The sequence below is a fragment of the Seriola aureovittata genome, chromosome 6 (assembly GCF_021018895.1).
Source record: "Seriola aureovittata isolate HTS-2021-v1 ecotype China chromosome 6, ASM2101889v1, whole genome shotgun sequence".
Lineage (NCBI taxonomy): Eukaryota > Metazoa > Chordata > Actinopteri > Carangiformes > Carangidae > Seriola > Seriola aureovittata.
This window is the reverse complement of record NC_079369.1, coordinates 9,226,595-9,245,741: the sequence shown is the minus strand read 5'-3', so window position 1 is coordinate 9,245,741 and position 19,147 is coordinate 9,226,595. Positions and strand designations below refer to the sequence as shown.

The 19,147-nt window shown below is 42.0% G+C and overlaps 1 protein-coding gene across 2 annotated transcripts in view; it reads left to right on the top strand.

Moving 5' to 3' along the window:
• The first annotated feature begins 2,752 nt into the window (after positions 1–2,752).
• Positions 2,753–19,147, top strand: part of ssbp4 (single stranded DNA binding protein 4) — an 83,336-nt gene continuing 66,941 nt past the window's right edge. For both annotated transcript variants that reach the window (XM_056378478.1, XM_056378479.1), the window contains exons 1-3: positions 2,753–2,905; positions 12,875–12,947; positions 17,077–17,138. In XM_056378478.1, coding sequence (XP_056234453.1) covers positions 2,850–2,905; positions 12,875–12,947; positions 17,077–17,138 — 191 coding nt within the window. In that variant the 5' untranslated portion in view covers positions 2,753–2,849. The remainder of the gene's footprint in view (positions 2,906–12,874; positions 12,948–17,076; positions 17,139–19,147) is intronic.

The window sequence follows — 19,147 nt, the reverse complement described above, 5'->3', positions numbered from 1 at the left end:
CTGATTCAATAAAGTAAACCTCAGAGCTGTTTGTGTAATAGGTTGTACTTTGACCAGAATGCAACAATGACTAGTTCTCAGTTTGAATTAAATAATGATGAATAAAAAGGTGCATCAACTATGACCTCATTATCATCACACAAACACCGTACAGTATAAATAAAAATCAATAAGGTTTCCAGAAAACCAGCTTTATTTAAAGGGCTATTCCTCATACCAGTTTGACAGTACTTGCACCAGTGATGAATATCATAAACATTTCTCAAGCAGTTCAACGTGTCTGCCCCTTTAACATTAAGCATGGGTCAAGAGTTGGTGAAAAGGTGTTTTCCTGTGTCCCATGACCTGTATAGACGACCTCCATCAAGTTCAGGGTCTGAGCCACGTGTGTAATATGGGTTGTCTGATGAAGAGGTTTGACGGGACCAGTGAGTAGAAAACAATGTGACGCTCTCCCTGACCCTTGTTACATTCCCATATGACCTGTGGAAGGATCTCGATGCAGGGATATCATGGGTCATCAGGTTTGGTGTGAAAGGGTCCAACACAGAATGCGCCTGTGTTGGAAAACACTGTCCAGGAAAAAAATTGTCACCAAGATAATTTCAATATGATACTGAATGAAATGCGGTGTTATGAGAAAGTAAACTAAGAAGTTATATTACACAACAAGCTGTCCCGATCTACAAAAATAATGGATGAGGCTAATGGTGCCATAGAAAGCACCACATGCAGCTCTCCACAATGTAAAGCATCCTACAGTATGAGGCCGAGTGGTTTTACTCCATTGAGTCTGTTAGTTTCTATATCAGCACACCTTAGAGGATATTATTGCAAGGTTTATGATACCATTACCATGGACAAAAAGGGAAATTAGTAAATAAATAATCAGTATTTCTCATAATGACAATAAATCAATGAACAATGAGCAGTTGTTGCTATGGCTACAAACTGTTTAATGTGTGCTTTATTTAAAACGGTAGTTAGACTGACCTGAGAGGTGTGTTCAGACTGAGGTGAGTTGAGGCCTAATTAATTTAAAATGTGTGTGCTGTCTGTGTGTGAGGCTAAGCTGTGGTACAAACACAGCACAGGAAAACTTTGCACTCATACAGATGGTTCGTATTGGTTGCTTGCTATTTTAACATCTATACAGTCGGAACATCTGTCCGACTGTATCTGGGGTGCAGACACCTACCCTTAGACAGGAACACTGATATTGGAAATTCAAAAAAAAATTCTTACAACAATATCTGTGAATGGCAACGACTGTACACTGTATTTCACGTGAGGGACAAAAACTGTGGTTCTGGAAAATGAACAAAGGTAAACTTAAGTAAACATGCTTCATGCATTGGCTCCCAATGTTGCCACTGGACGTAAATCGTAAAGTTTTGGACTGGTCCAATATTATAGTTTTCACAGTTGCTAACACACACTTCTTAACACTGAGTTCATTTTTCCAAACGCTTCACAGTCAGCACAACAGCATTCAGTGTGGATTCAACTGTGGATCACCTTTCATTGCTTTGAACCAAATTTATTGAACTGTTTTCTCACTCACACTCAAACACCACCAAAACGCTGTGTAGTTTATGCTCCATTTTACACGTTAACATTACATCCCAAACATAACACAATTTTACTCTAAATTACACCAACATTTGAGACATTCGGCTCCATTTACAAATAAAAATAAATAAATAAAAATAATTTTATTCCTTGATGACCTCTATGAATACTAGAGGTGAGGAAATGGGGCAGGTGAGGCTGAATACACAGCATTTTCTAATGAGTAGTTTATATCCCATCCCAGGAAGGTGTCTCTTCCTTCTTCATTACTCTCCATTTCTCACCCGTATCCTTCCCCTCATGGGGGTGGAAAGTTTATGACCACCAGCCACGTGATCAGATGCCCCTCTTGGATGCAATGTAATGTAAGTCCTAGGATACTGGGCTTAAAATTCCCTTGAATAACAACAGATGGCCAAAATTTTCTTTATATTCAGTCTGAAATCCCCTTCAGATGTGTCCTTTTTTGACACCACCAATCACTGAAGTATTTTCTCTGGCGATGCTATACTAAGAAATAATAATTTGTTCACTGAAACAGCAACATATAAGACTTTTCCTGAGCTCATAAGATGCAGTAGTTATTTTGTTAACAAAAAAACCCACTTGTTATGTCAAGAACACATCACAATGTGGACACAGTAATTCCTCCCATTGGTAACAGTATGTAGTATATTCAAAATGACAGTGGCGTCCTCCTTAGTGTGAGTGAAAATCAAACTGGAGTCAAACTCTTGGAATGAAAAAAAACAAAACACATAACAACTATTACGAGACTCCCAAAAGAAGCTGACCCGAAGAACAGAGCCTGCAACCGGCATGCCTTTCCCCGTCTTCCCCCTTTCTCTCCTCATGTTTCTGAGGTCAGTAAACAAGAAGTGTGTGTTTCCCTTTAAGGAGCCCCCTCCTTTTGCACAGCGGAGGGAGGAGGAGCAGGCCTGCGGAACAGCGGCTGAGGAGGGAAAAAAAAAAAATCCAACAGAGGACGGTTTCAAGTCCCCCCAATAGAAACTGTGCCTGATTTGTGGCCAATGTTGGAGATGTAAAAAAAAAAAAAAAAAAAAAAAAAAAAAAAGAAGAAGAGAAAGAGAGGGAGGGAGAAGAGAGAGAAGGAGGAGGAGGAGGGGGGAGGAGGAGGAGGGGAAGGGGGGAGAGGGGAGGGAAGGGGAGGGGGGGAGGAAAAACACTAAAGGGGTAGCTATGGAGATGGAGCGTTTTCCTGGCTGCTTTCTTTGACAGGTGTTGAGTGGGGCAAAAGTCTTAAAACAGAATCCAGCATGTACGCCAAAGGTAAAGGAGCTGTCGTCCCTTCCGATAGCCAAGCGAGAGAAAAGTAAGTGAATTCCGCGCTATATGTGAGAGTTTACCTGCTTATCATGCAGGCGAGGGGGGCAGAGGAGGGGAGTCAACTTTCTAAACTAGGTACTGTAATTTAAAAGGAGTGTACTGTACTAAAGTGCGCTCCTCCGTGCGGTTTCCCCCTCCCCTCCGACCACCTTAGAGGTGCGTCTCTTAAACTTTTTTATTTATTTTTTTTTAAATTTTACCTCTTGTTTGCACTTTTGCTTTTTGCACAGGATATTTACTAATATCGTGTACGTGTGCAAAGCGCACACACCTCTTTTGTAACTCGCAACGGTTTGGAGAGCAACAATGTATTTTTTTTATTGTGTGATCCTCTGTAGTAAACTGCACGTTTCTGCTGCTGCATCTAAAGTAGGAGAAGCGCATTTTCGTTTCATTTCGGGTGAAACATGTTTCTGCGGGGTGCTCGTCCCTGTGCGGGCAGGCTGCTCGGTGGTCTCGTGTACATTTTAGGACGTGAAGCTGCTGGATGGTTGAATTATCTTGTGGTTGTAGACATAGAAACGTTCAGCTTTGTTGCTCATGTTTTTGAGGCGCTTTGCCGGGCGCAGTCAAACCTAGCGATGAAGGGAAAAGTTTTGTCCCATTCGGCAGTCATGCAGCGGTGGTAAACTTTTTAGCATCCACTCACACGAAGGAGAGTCATGCTGCCACGGACATTGAGCTGTAATCATGACTAAAGGAGACTTTTATCGTTAGACCGGTTGCTGAATGTAGAGTCGCATGTAATTATTATGGTTTTTGTGTCTGGAAATGTTGCAACAAAAAAAAAAAAAATAAAAAAAAAAAACCCACTGAGGTGTGCTTTTAAATACGATGCAGCTAAATGCATTGTTTGCTAAATATTGTGTTGGCGTTTAATGTTGTTTATTTACGTATAAACAACGCTTGTCGGTTCATGCACTGTCGCTTTTTAATTAAACGTAGAAAGCCAATGTAACTTTTAAATGTCACTGTCCCTTATATACTGGAAGCTGCACTGCTTCTCATGCCTGCTCTTCCTTTGCTATCCAGAATATTTCTGTGTGGGACCATTCAAAGAGTTGGACCCCCTTTGCATCCCAGCACTTCAGATCAGTAGTCTTTTATCATCATTAGCTATTTTTAAGCATGAAACAGTCTGAGGTTAGAGGAGTGAGGAGGAATCCCTGCTGAGATACAATTGTAATCTAAAAACACTGTCAAGTCCTGGGAGGCTGTGCTGTTACACAGCACCTCATACATCTGTAATAGAAACAAAATTTCTTTGGAGACTCTCTTGTATTTTTTGATGCATTGCCGCGTCACATTCAATTGATTAAGCTTTCTAGAGATGTGGCTTGCTCATGTGCTTAGTGTAAGCTTCCTCGAATACGACTTTGTACATGTCTGGTGCCAAGAGTGTTTAATTTCACTCTGAATTCACATCAGTTTATTGGAAAATTGAGCAGCTCTCTGTGTGTTTGTGTCTGCGTTGAAGAGTGAATCCTAAATGAAAACAGTCCCATGTGGTTTTATGAACAGCAGGCAGAGTGACCTTTGAACCAGCATAGGATGCTTTAATATTGCATATGAACCATGAGCAGACGCCAGGCTGCTTTTACACCTGTTCGTGTGCCTTAGCTTCGTCACTCTGTGTACAATACATTGAAATCAATGGCTTATTTAAATGCTGTGTTTTTGGACAGTTTTTAGTTGCACTTGCTTGTTCAGGGAGTGTGGATTATGCTCCATGTGTTATTGGTAGTGAAATCAGTGCAGAGGCAGCATGTATTTCAAATGATGGTGTAGGAGGAGGATTAATAAATTAACTCATACGAAATGCAAGTCTTTTGAGAACTGGAAATGATGAATGCTTCTGTGGTGAGGCTGCTTGTGAATAACAAGATTCTTGAATTTGTTTCTTTTAAGTGTTGTTTGCATTTATTCCCACCCCTCATTTATCAGAAGCGCCACAGTAAATATGTTATTTAAACCTGTGTATAGGCTATATTTAGATCAGTCTGTGTGTCTGTATCTGTGTGTGTCACAGGCCTATAGTCATTGTCCAGACATAATGGGCCACGCGTGCCCTCTCCCCTCACCTGTCTTGTCACCCTAACCTGCCCCGCAGGGCCAACACATGTTTCCTTGTAAACGTGGAGTTCACAACAGCTGCCTCAATGCATCACTGAATTAGCTCATATTCATATTTACATATTCATTTGGCTCTTTACATATTCAGATATTGAAAAGAGGGCGCCCCGGATGGACTTGTATCGGATTAAAGCAGACTCGGTTATTACAGCTGCAGCTCTTGCTTAGAGGATTGATAATCAAATCATATACTTACTTAATTGGATAAACTATAAGTTGATAATACAACTTTTCTATCTCTCTCCTGAAAGTAAGGTTGGAATCAGTTCTGGTTCAAAATACAAGAGAAAATTAAAAATATTTACATCACTGTACATCAGCTCTAATCAAATATTTAGCGATTATTCTTCGTGCGCTCCACAATATGCACTTACTCCAGTAATGACAGTTTGAGCTTATTATTCTTTTGATTTAGACTAAGTCGCACTATAATGCAGTTCGATTTGATACGTACAACTTGTTGAAGGAAGAGTACAAACTAGAGAAAAATGTAACTTGTCCTTGGCAGTGTTTTCCCTGTACAGTTGAAAACAGTCAGACAATACAAGGGTGTTGGCACCACATGTAAATTGCACTGGGCCATTTGGTGCAACAAGGACGAAGTTGCAAAAGGAAATATTTATTGATGAATCTATTTTAATTTTTATGAACCGCCTTCTTCTGTAGTCCCTGGCAGGACTTCTGCTGCTGTGAGTATTATTTGACAGTGTTGTCTCATTAAATCTTAAAGTATTTCACATACAGGACGTACAGTACACAAACAGTATTTCAAAAAGAGAGGGCCCGCAGAATGTATTTTTTAACACCGCACTTGGTTTTGTTAGCAGTCTGGTGTCGTTTTGAGTGACGGCCAGCTGCTGAGGCTTTTCAGGGAAACTGGGTATTAACCTCAGTCTGGAAGTCTTGGAAAAGCCAAAAGAAACAGTATCTTTATAATTATTTTTACAACACCGTCTCTATTAACTCCAAGGAAAGAGTGAATTTTTAAAAAGATCTGACAGCGGTAGCTTACTGTATGTGCTGCAAAGTTGTCAGTGCTGCAGGTGATCTCCTACATAACACCATAGGAAGTGACGCTTCGTTTGTTTCAGGTAGGACTTGTGAGTTTCGCTACAGCTGGTGCCTTGATGCATGTTACCTGGTGTGTACAGGTGTTCAGCGGTAGACACTAAAAGTTTAAAAGAAAAAGCAAATGCTCCTCTATAGTAAAGCAGGTCCTCCTATGTTTAATAGTAAACACTTCATTTAGCAGCCACCTGAATAGTGTAGAGTAAAATGCTCCAAGATACCTACTCAAGTGTGCATTTCAGTCTGTTTACAGCACTGCACAAGGCCGTGTGTGTGTGTGTGTGTGTGTGTGTGTGTGTGTTGTGTGTGTGTGTGTGTGTGTGTGTGTGTGTGTGTGTGTGTGTGTGTGTGTGTGTGTATGGTTTTTTTACTTCATGTAAAGCCTTGAAACCAAGGCTTGAATCCAACCTGTTTGTTCAGAAATACAACATAAAACAGTCACACGTACATTTCACACTTATGTGGATTCCTCCACACAGCCAAGGCCTCGCCATACAAGTAGAGTTGAGCTGCCTGGTCTCGCCGTCTTGAGATCACATGTATCAATCATGAGGGGGGGAGTGAAGTGTTTTATTTGCACATCCTTGAGAAGCGTTATTGTGATTAGACATTTTGTAAGAAGAGATGCTAATAATAATGATAAAGATAAAGGAAGAACTATTGCTCTTGTGACCAGAGAAATTAATTACTCTACACTATTTTTTTTCCCAGTGTTTCCCAGTTTTTATTTAATTTAATTTGATCAGGGGTAACACAGCAGCTTCAATATTAATGTCACCTTATTATTTAGTAACTGGAACCCCTTTGAAATGTGCACTGATGAATCCGGCATCTTAATTAAAGGTGCCATTCACAGAAATATTTCATAGTGTGATCAAACATCTCATTTTTAAAAGCCCGTCCTTAGTTTTCTAAAGTATTCTGCTCCCTGCATTTGTTTTCTAATACTCTCTGTTTGTTGACAGACATTTTTTGTGAGATTTCGAGTGTTTCTGGATTTGTTTGGGGAAAGAACTTCAAGTGTAAAGTTAATCAGTTTGTTTTGAACATGGGGTTCTTTACATCCTCCACTCCTCCTCTGGCTCCTCCCACGTATTTACATGCAGTTTAATGGGGATCTTCAGGTCTGAATGCATGGTTTTGATTCTACACAGATGGCTCTGCCATCTGCATTTTAGGCTTTTGAGGGAAGCATAAAGAGCTGCGCACTAACATAGGCAGAAACACTGCTCTAAAAGTAAAGAAACCCTTGATTTACCCTCGGCACCCTTTGGCTGACTGTGCTTTCATTCAGATATGTCAACAGTCAATTAATGCTGCCTTTCGTCAGCTGCTTTGGGTGCATCCGCACAAATTTGTTAGTTTTCTCACTTGAAATAAAGGAGACAGTATAAATATTGAGGCTACGTGCTTGAAGTTGTTAATCAGTTTGGCAGAAGAGAAGTGTTTGTCTTTAATTAGAATACAGAGAAAAGTATGTGTCTGAACAGGTAAAAAGACATAATGTGTTCCTTAAGTCTTTTTAGATGTATAAAACAAGTGATTCTTTTTAAAGTTTGGATTAATTTTTCCTGGTAAGTGACCTCACATTGTTGTCCTCATTAACGCCTATGGGAGGAGACTGTGGTGATAACAAAAGTATGTCAGCTATGTCAATAATAATCCCTTATCACAAATCAGTGAAGCTCTCTCCTCTGCCTCTTTCACTTAAAAAACATATTTGTGAGTGAAAACTTTTCAAACTTTGCTGAAAATGAACAAGTTATCAGACAATGAAACTGTGAGGTTAGAGGACATTTACAGGTGAGTCTGATGATTGGTAACTGCACAGAGCAGAGTCAGGCTGGCTGCTGGTAGGAGAGTCAGAGTACTGTAAGTGTGTGTGTGTGTGTTTGTGTGACAGTGTGTGGATTAACCCATGGCTAAAGCCATGCGTGTTTACACGCTTATAGACACTGATTTGTTTTGACAAAGGAACTGCCATAACAAAGCCAAGCAAATATAAACAGTGTGTGCAGTGGGAATAAGCTTTAGTGAAACAGCTTCACAGTATCACAGGTGTCTCAAACAGGAATCCAACCTTTCATTCACCTTCAAGTGATACATCACTACATTCACACCTGTTCACCACCACAGTGTCAGATCTGTGCTGCTTTTATAAGATGTCTATAAATATTTAATATTTAGGAGATAATATTTTGTGTTTTTATTCAGTTACGCTTCGTGTTACATAGAGGACGCCACTGGATCTATAAATTATGTATGCTATATATCTTTATTCTTTTCCAAAAGACTTAGATTGTGTATGAAAGCAGATGCAGTAACGGGCACTGCTTAATCCTCTTCCATCACTTCCTCCGTGCATACCTTACCTCGCCCTGCCCCTGCTCTCACTGCTGAATTATTGAAACCAAGACATGAAAGTTAATTTGCTAACTGTCTGTGCTTTAGCTGGCTAAACTCAGCTGAGAGGCCCTTGTCTCTGGAGGCGAGGGAAGGAAAGGGAAGGCTGGACGGGGCAGCCTGGGGCTAAATGTCAGGTGTGTTTCCAGGGGACGAGGCAGTGGGAGAGATCTCCTTGATGTGTGGACATGGAGCAAAGTACTAGTTAGGCCACATGAGGTAAGGGCCAGTAAAGGAAAGAAGATCAGAAATGGTGTTGTAGTGTTGTGTGCCTCAGCTACAGTCCAGCAAGGCTGGAAACCCGTTGCAAATGATCTTGTAGCTTAAGAGAGGGAGCATGAGAAACAGACAGCAGATGCACCACATGGCTTTGTGGTTATTGCAATGTAAACTCACACACTAGCTTTATATCATGATATCCAGTCAGCGGTCAAGGCAAAGGTCAAACGTTCTTCCTTCCACTCAGACTGATCTCCTGTTTCTCGTCATGTAAGTTGCTACAGAATATTTTATTGTTAAATTTCATTTGTGGATGTTTTCGGCCGAGGAAGGAGAGTGAAATGTGTAGGAGAGGAAATGTGAGACGAGAAGTGGACTGTGTGTGGTTGTGGTTTTGCCTTGTAAGCATCTCATCTTTTATTCCTGAGTGACATGTGTAACTAGTGCAAGGTTCACAGGGAAGGAATTCAGGTTTACAGTATGCACAGAGGGAAAAGTTGTGGCCCTGACCTTCAGTTTGCCTCTGACACAGCTCTCCTGTACAGTACATCCACCCCCACCTCTCCTTTAACTACCTGGCCTTCCTCGGGCTCTGCTCCATGAGCCCGCAAAAAAGTCTCCTCCTCAGCTGAGTTACACTTACTGCTTCTGACAGAGTATAAAAAGGTGTCCCCTGAAGCCTGGATTGAATGAGTGTTTTTAAATAATGCATTGCAGCCAGGGCAGGTGCCCATCGCTAGGGCATAGAGCCCCTCAGATCACACCAGGCTCTGCCATGAAAATTTCATTGCTGCAATGCTCATGGGAATCTCTGTTCGATGCTGTACAGTGTGAACAGGGTGTATAGGAGCTGACGCCTGCCGCTGGGTATTTTCACACTGGGAAAAAAGGCTTGGGGCCCCCCCCCCCCAACGTTTTAAACCAATGGACTCCCCATTTTACCAAAAGCCCGGGAAACATAAACACCCCTGGACTGTTCATGCTGATGGTGCAAAACATAGTCATTTCCCCAAAAACAAGGGAAAAAAGGGACAAATCTGACATTTAAAGTAGTGTTATATCCATCCTCATTTATTTTTTCAGGTTCAATTTGATTCACTCACTAAAATACAGCTAAATGCAGCTGCCAAAACCCTGACCAGAGAAGAGAGGACCTGTGGACTCTCACCTGAGTTGGTTGCATTTATTACCATGCGCTTACAGCCATTCAGGTTTAGGTGCACCAGCGAGATATACAGTATGTGGATGTCTTTTCACCTGCGTTTTGCCCCACAGGGAAGAGGCCACCTTAACTTGGTCTCGAGAGAAAGACATTAATCACTATTTTGAACTAAAAAACAAAAACACTTTGAACTTTTTTTTTTTTTCAGGTGAAAAATAAAAACCAAAACATTTCTTTTGTTTTTTCATTCACATTTAACAGTGTCACTAAAAACATTGAATACCAGTCAAATGTAAGGTAACGGACAGCTGTGCCTTCTTATGAAAAACACAATAACTAGTTTTATCATATGTTATCTGCTGATATAGATGTATATAAAAGTGTGGAATTGCATTTCTTTTTTTTGAGGGTGGGGGATGAAGAAGAAGAAGCTGTGACTTCATCTGGAACCAAACTAAGTGAAATAGAAACCTCTGAAGTGAACAAATCACACAGCAATTTCATTACACAAATTTTCAGGCAGCAACACGTAATTGAATGTGATAGGCTAGCTCCTAAACACAACACTAATCAGTTTCACTCGATGACACCAAGACAGCCGCTCCATCTGAGATCAATATTAAACATTTACAGCAAGTGGTTTCTCCTACTAATCCTTTTCTGTACGTGCAATCTGTGACCTGGCCTGACCACCCCCCCGTCATCACACAACATAGACGTACACATTGTTTTTTAACTGGGTGTTTACACTGAATATCTGAAATGAGTGTTGATACAGTTGTAACTGATGTAAGAGGGAGAAATACAAGAGTCGATAGCATCTAGTGTCTAATGCTAGTTGAAACTGGTTTGGACCAGATTTAGCAGATAATTTTCTTTTAGCGGTTGGTTGATCAGACATTGCAGTGAAAGTCAGCGATATCTTTGAGAGGATAAAGGTTCAGGTTGTTCGACTCACGCCCCGGCTCATTATTGATTAATTCAGTATCATCCTGCATCAACCCAAACATTACAACTCAGTGTCTGCTCCGGCCTTGACGCATGTGATCAGCTTTAAAGCAGTCGACCACCGTACACACACGGGCACAGCGGCTCCCCTCTTCTTGTGGTCTGTGGTCTGTCTAGTCTGCATTTGGTAAGGGAGTAGAAACACTGAGCTGTAGACGCAGAAGACAACATTATTGTTATTAAGTAGCTCTTTTCTGAAGTCTGGGCCAGCCTCTGTAGTCTTGATCCCTTCTTTCTCTCAGGGATGACGGTTACCACAGTTAACAAGGAGACAGCCATGACAAGTAACGAGGATGAGTCAGCTGTTAGAGCGAGCGAGAGAGAGAGCGATAGAGAGAGAGAGAGAGAGAGAGAGAGTATAAAAAAATCACACTGATATGGAGATGTGTGATTTTAATTGATCAGACTCAGAACCATCTACAGTCTTTTGTAATCTGTCTGTCCTTTTACCTCTTCAGTGGAAAAACAGGCCTTTGTTCAGTCGGATCGAGGTTGGAGTGGTTAAAGGAGCAGTTCAACATTTGGGAAATAAGCTCAGTAGATTTCTTGCATAGCGTCGGAGAAGAAGATTCAAACCTCTCTCGCATCTGTCCGTTACATTTGAAGCTGTTGCCGGGAGACAGATAGCTTAGCTTAGCTTAGCATAAAGACTAGAAACATTTTATGCTTCGGATCAACGTGTCACACAAACTGATTTTTTTTCACTTTTCTTCATAGTGAAAACAACAATGTGTGTTTTTATTCTTGGTCACATTTTTGGTGGGAAACTGCAGAGTGAAAATTTGAATGACTTGTTTAAAACGATGTTATAGTGAACCAAGTCAGATTAGTGTTATTAGTTATATATAAGTATGATTCGTTCTCTCCATGACTAAATTGTTAAACCTGCCACAGTTCTCCTTTCAGCTGCAGTTTCTGTGACACTCTGTGTTTGGTAACGGCTTTAAAGACAGATTTAGTATTTTTGCTGTCTCCACTAAATTAAATGACTGCTCATGATGTGAAAGGATTGCTGGTAGAGCCTAGTCCACTAGTCACCACCAAACTTTTCAGCCCTTTGATACTTGTATCAGCTATGTTGTTGCTGTTGTTGTTGCTGTTGTTGTTGTTGTTGTTGTTGTTGTTGTTGTTGTTGTTTGAGCCTGTGGTTGGGTCCCGACAGCTCTCTCTAACACCCCTGTATTTGAACCATATTTGAGTTTTATGGACCAATTCAGAGCTAAAATGTGAGTATTTGTCAGGATGTGGGATTTAACTCAAATGGGATGCTCATGTCGCTCTGTGTCTGTTGGTTACGTAAAAGCTTGATAGGCTGATAATATGTGAGGACTGTGTTTCTGTGAGTTTGTTTAGGAATCTTTCATTTTAAGAAATTAATTACAATTTATTGCCATTTTTCCACCCCTATGCCTGATGCATAAATAAGCATCAGCACGTGTAATTACAGGAATCCAGCGAGCACTGTGGTACTATCTGAGAGTTCAACTTCAGCCACATCTGTGGATATTTTTCGTCTCCTCTGTCCATGTTTCTACACTATTTTGTTTTCAGCCCCTGTGCCTCAACAGCTCAGTTCCTAAAACCACAGGGAAATGGCTGAGTGCCACCGAGGCTCTCCAGCTCAGAGCTGCAGAGCTTTCCATCACACGTTTACAACTCCTTCGCAGCATATATGATCTCCATACTGTAAAAACTCTTGTTTATCCAAGCTCCATCTCAGATGACACAGTGATGATTTCTGCCAATTGTGAACATTTGCTGGACTATAGTTGATGGACCACATGAAATGAAACAAGTGCGACACATTTAGGGATGAAGAAAGAGCATTAGCTTGTTTTGAAATAATCTTTGAAATGAGCAGTGTTTTCCAGAGTGAAATGATTTGAGGAGCTAATGGAATGTATAAGATGTGATCCTCCGCACTGACCTCTCTCTCCCTCTCTCCTTGTCTCTGTTTTCCAGGTTAGCTTTATATGTGTACGAGTATTTGCTCCATGTCGGCGCACAGAAATCAGCACAGACCTTCCTGTCAGAGGTAAGAAGTTCTTTCAGTTCCCTTTGAAAGGAAAAGGATTCCCTCTCTATTGTATGATCAGGAATGGAACTCACATTATAGGTTGTCGTGGGTTCAAGCAGCTGTTGACTAATCTTCCTACAAGCTGGGGTCTGGACTTTGGAAACTATAACAATATTAATGTCAGTGAGCTAAGGCCTGTTTTATTTATTTATTTTTTTACAGTGGTTGAACAACAGTAATGTTCTTTTTTACTGTTTATTAATTTGGGACAATGTAAACATGGCATCCATAGGGCTACGTAATTACCTGCCCTTCATTATTATCTCTAATTTGTAATCATAAAGTCTGTATAATCAGAGCAGTTTGACATATTGTAAGCATGTGCTGCTGCTCACTTTCAGCGGTGACATTTAGAAAGCGAAGCCAGTCATCAGTGAGGTAAATCGAGTGTACCTTTAATATTTGAAACCATTCCAAACATAACCATTTGTCCCAGGTCTGCTAGACTTATTAGTCTCATATTAGGCCCCTGAACTGTCGAAGAGGTAAGGGCTCTAATGTGTTGCATCCTTTTCCTTAATGGACATCCTTCCTGCTAATGGTCCTGTGTCCAGGCCTTCTCCTGTACAACACCTCTCCTGCCCACTGGCTTTATTCGGCTCCACTTAATACGCTTCCCAACACTGAGAGAGGGCTTTAATGGCAAGCAAGGGCAGGTCTATATCATTCAACTTTAATACTGACATAATTTCATCAGGTGAGCTCGGTGTAGAGTCACATAAAGATACGGTTGCACCCGCACAAGCTCACAGATGTGTGGCGCACACGCACGCACGCACGCACGCACGCACACAATGCACACGCCCAGAAGTGAGAGTGTAGTAAGCTTTAACTTTAACAGGACATTTTAACAAGCTGTTCAGCTGGTCACCTGTGTGCGTGTGTGTGCGTCTGTGTGTGTGTGTGTGTGTGTGTGTGTGTGCGTGTGCGCGTGCGTGTGTGCCTTCAGTCTACCTACGAGGATAGTAATCCCTTATCTATTGAAAGATGTGTGCATGTTTTTCTCTGTGAGTGAGTGTATGTGTGTATTTGTGTGAAGACAGAGACTGTGATATACAGATGCTGGGAGAGCTGAACGCACTGCTGCTTAAGGAAACATCTTCACCCCTTTAAGTGCTTGCAACAAGTTTTGGTGACGTGGAAAAGTTTTGTTTTTAATTTGCTTAGGAACCAATGGAGTTCTGATTACATGTTCAGGTAAAGGAATAGTTTTGTGAAAAGGTTTTGCTGAGTTATGCCCCAATTAATCTTTTAAAAAGTAATATCTCCTTCAGTTGAGTTGAAAAGGGTTTGGATTTTTGAAGGAAAGAAATTAAAGATAAAATAGAAAAAAAAAAAAAAACTTACCCTAAACCACTCTCACTGGGACGGAGGCGTCAATCACACGCAATGAGACAGAATTTGTTTGCCTTTGCTTATAGTGTGCAGGCAGGAGGGCGAGTGGGCACGGCTGCTGGAGGCCGGCCCACCTGCCAACAGCCAGGAGTGGACATCTAAAAAGCACAGGGAGATTAAGTGGTCGGGCTGCGGAGAGCCTCACTGATTTCAGAGTCCTTGTGGGTGAATCTTCTCCCAGAAATTGAGTGTTATTGGTGAGCTGCTGGAAAGGGGTGAAGTTGTGGGTCGCAGGCAACCAGAGGCACACACACACACACACACACACACAAACACACACACAAACACAAACACACACACACACACACACACACACACACACATTCATAGATTCACACACACTTAAACGGCCTCAAACAGGAATTAAAACAACATCTATATAGACAGGGATTAAAACAACATACACACAGACACTCACACAAACAGCCCATGTCCACAAGGCATGCATGCTAAGACTGCTAAGTCAATTTGACGCCAGTTGTCTCAAATGCTGCGCCTGCAACGGTATATTGCTTAATGATTTTGTTTATTTCAACCACAGCTTCGTTTTCATTTTGGTTGTCTTATATGGTCAGAGTCAGTGTATTAGGATTAGACTGACAGTAATGGGTACATCCAAGCAAACACTGCAGCTTGACCTTTCACCTTTTCCCCTTCATGTGCTTCTAGCTGTAGGCTTTCAAGTGTTGAGGGATTTCTCATGAGTATTGGAAGGTTGCAAACAGACAGATTTGTTCTATCCAATGACCGTGTTAGCGCTCGCTCACTGTTCCCCAGCTCTTCTTAAAGTCCACAAGACCTGATCACCCTCTCCTTGCTTTGATTTTTTTCCCCTCTTTTTCTTTCTTTTATACATTGATCATCCCTCTTTTCTCTCCTTTCCCTCCCTTTATGCTCCTGTTAAACCTCCTCACTACTTAGTGCCTCCTTGTTTCCTCCTCATTCTCCTGCTGCTTTCTTCTCACAATAGTGAACAAGAGTGCTCAGTGCACGACAATGAGACAGTGTTCCCATAAAAAAACAAGCCCCTGGGCAAGCAGCTTATGATATAGTTAGGTTTTATTGTTAGGCGACCTTTAGTAATCTAGCACTGTAGTAATTGTGAGAGGAGGAAAGGAGATGGATGGATGGATGGATGGATGGATGGGTCGACAACTTTCACACAGGAGACCTCCGTGAAAACGATAACCAGCATTGTTTCTTTTACCCTGTTACCATGATAACAAAGGTCCATATGTGTCATTAAGAAAGACAGTAAATAAAACACAACAACATTGAGAAGTACCTTCGTAAGTACATAAGAGGCATGTAAGATGCACTATAAACAAAGAATATGCAGGTAAATACAGACAGTACTGGGCAATATTCTTTTTTAAAGCTCCTTTTGAAAGTTGAAAACTCTAGAAAAAACAAATTTGAGTTTTTTGTCAATACACAACAGACATTTCTGATGAACACTCTCAAGGCTAATGGTAGGAGTGTAGTCAATATATTCAGTAAAGATTTTTAAAAACTAAAATATAGATAACAAAGCTAAATTTGTCTTGTTTTCTTCTGTTGGGTTGTATTGTTTTGTAGGTATTCTATAGATTGAGGATGATTTTTCTTAATTCCGGCATGTGAGTTGTTAAAGGAGTGAAGATGTTTCCTTAAGCAGCAGTGCGTTCAGCTCTCCAAGCATCTGTATATCACAGTCTCTGTCTTCACACAAATACACACATACACTCACTCACAGAGAAAAACATGCACAAATGTTTCAATAGATAAGGGATTACTATCCTCGTAGGTAGACTGAAGGCACACACACACACACACAAACACACACACACACAGACACACACACACACACACACACCTGCTCATCTAATGAGAGCGCTATCACCTGGACTCTCCTGCCTCAATTAGCCTCTGTTCCTCCTTCAGTGAGAAGCTCATGCACACGCACACACACACACACACACACATACACACACACGTTTATAGTATACACACAAAACACTTCTGTCCCCAGGAGAACTCGCCACTCTATGCTCTCTTGCACAGTGCAGCGCTCAGCTCTTTAGCAGCATTAAATCAACAGGCCCACACCCACATACGGCACATCACATCACTATAAACTGCACTGGGGAAATCTATAGAATAGAGCCTTTAATAGAAATCTGAAGCTTGGATCTGTTTTTCTATATATATATATTTGGAAAAATAGAGAAATCTTGCTGCTCTCATGCTGTCCTCACAGACTCTGGTGAATCATCACTCAGACTGTATGCACTGAGTGTGTGTGTGCGTGTGTGTGTGTGTGTGTTGTGTGTGTGTGTGTGTGTGTGTGTGCCAAGTCACGGCAGTAGGAGTGTGTGAAGCAGGCAGCGGGTCTGCTATCTCTCACTGGATCTTATCTCGGTGTCCAGATACAGGCAGGAGCTCTGCTGGTTTGTGAGGGCAGTGGAGAGGGCTGCTGCTTCAAGACAGTCACAGTGTCTCATCCGCAAACTTCGCACCGCACTGCACTTCACTGCACTGCCCGTCAGCCTATTTTTCTGTCTGACCATCGCTCTGTCTGTCTAAAGCTGGAAGGACAGTTGAGCAAAATGATTACATTATGCATAAAACATGCAGCAGTGTCTAATTTTTCATTTCCCTGCTCTGTCTTCTCCCCTCAACCCTTTTCCTCTATCCCACTTCTTTCTCTCAGATCCGATGGGAGAAGAACATCACACTTGGGGAACCTCCAGGATTTTTACATTCATGGTGGTGGTATGTATACGTTGAAGCTCTCTCTTTTTCTTGACCACACACGCATTGTTTTTTTTTTTTTTTTTCAACAGCTCACATTCATACAGTAGAAGTACTCTTGATGGTCTGAAAGAATGTGAAGGGGTGGAGAAGGACAGTAATTGCAGGGAATGCTAAGTGCATCTTCTCACACATGTTTAAGTGCTGTACTTCTGGCGTCCCTCTGATTGACAAGTGAGCTAACTTCCTTTGCTCTGTTATTTAATTTTAACTGTTTAAAAAAACAGCTCACATTGAAGCATGTACTGTCCAATCAAATTCAGAATCAGATTCTCTGTCACCGGGTTTTCAAAGTCTGACACTGCCCCCCCCCCCCCCGGACAAAAATGGGACAACTGTGTCATCCTCAGCACAGCCCCCCCAACCCCAAGTGTTGGAACTGCAGCTCTCATGACACTTTAGGGGGGGATGTAGATAAGAGGTATAATGTTGCTGTGGATTCAGTGAGTTTCTTTGCCTGCATTTGCAAATTGGCATCATTAAAATTAAACCGAATTAACTGTTAGCAGTTGATGTTTGCCCTATACCCATGTGTGTACAGGCAGCTATCACGGGATTTCTTTGACACTCAAGAAAACATAAAAACATGGTGATTCTCAGGCAAGTTCAGGAGATATAAGGAGCCTCTTTTTTTCTATCATTTCTAAGGGGATTTATGGAGATTTATGGAGATTTATTTGCGTTGAAAATCAGAGATATTGATACCTTCAAAAAATCATCATAAGGTCTTCGATAAGGAGTGCCATGAATTGTGGCAATTGGGCACTGAGGTTTTTAAAGTAACTTAATTGCAGTTTAAAACTTCTGCTCCATCACAAGGTTTTTGAGACTCTTGTTCAACTTGATGCTTCATGCAACAGAACAAGGCTCTGACGTGGCTTGTCCCTCTTTTCTTTCAGCTTCTTTAAACAAATCCGTCAGATCTGTTAATGCTAGATAAATAGAGAACAGTGTTTTCTGGAAGAACGGGGTCAGTGGGCTTACGGCCTGACACGTACACTGTTTTCCTCCATGTCTGAATAAGAGGGAATGGAAACACCCAAATGTAGGATTCCCCTTTTCTAGTTGTCAGGCCAAGAGCTAGAAAATCAAGCTTTGAGTCAAAGAGGGGAGCAGACATGCAGTAAGGAGGAAGCTGGGCAGCTGGAAAGACTGCAGACAAACAGACGAGCAGGCAGACACGCAGGGAGGTTGAGAGGCTGAATCTTCAGCAAGGCAGCACGAGAGGTGAAGAGAGCCAGGATAAGAGGTTTGACAGGGCTCGCTTTGTTTGTCATTCATGCTATCCTGCTCATCCCCAAAGCCCCCTGGCCGGCCCTGTGTAATAAACCCGGACATGCGGCTTCATTCATTCATCCTCTCTGGCCCCAGCGTGTGTTGTAATTGTGCCGCCTGTTGACACGGTTCATAATGGTCCTTAAAGAGCCTGGCTTCTCTCAACCTGACAGCTCTCAATTGGACAGCTACCAGTAATGCTGACAGAATGACATACACAAACATACAGCACAGTGTAAGTTTGCTCTCGCCTCTGCCCGAACCAATAAGAGGGCTCAGGGAGACTGGCCCAGTGTGTGTGTGTGTGTGTGTGTGTGTGTGTGTGTGTGTGTGTGTGTGTGTGTGTGTGTGTGTGTGTGTGTGTGTGTGTGTGTGTGTGTGAGAGACAGAAACTGTACTACTTTCTGACTGTATTGATATATTTCAGCAGAGTGTGGGAGATGACCTTGTGTGTGTGTGTGTGTGTGTGTGTGTGTGTGTGTGCGTGCGTGCCAGAGAGCAGTTGGAGAGTAGGCTGATGATTAGCCAGACTGAGCAGGGCAGGGCTCCAGTGTAGTATGACCTAGCTGAGGGGCGTCTGTCTGGGCCACGCAGCACGTGGACATGGAGACTCACTGGGGGTGGGGTCCGGGGGTCGGCTAGGAGGAGGGGGAGGAGGGGGGCGGAGTCCCTTGTCCACCCCCTATGCCATGCAG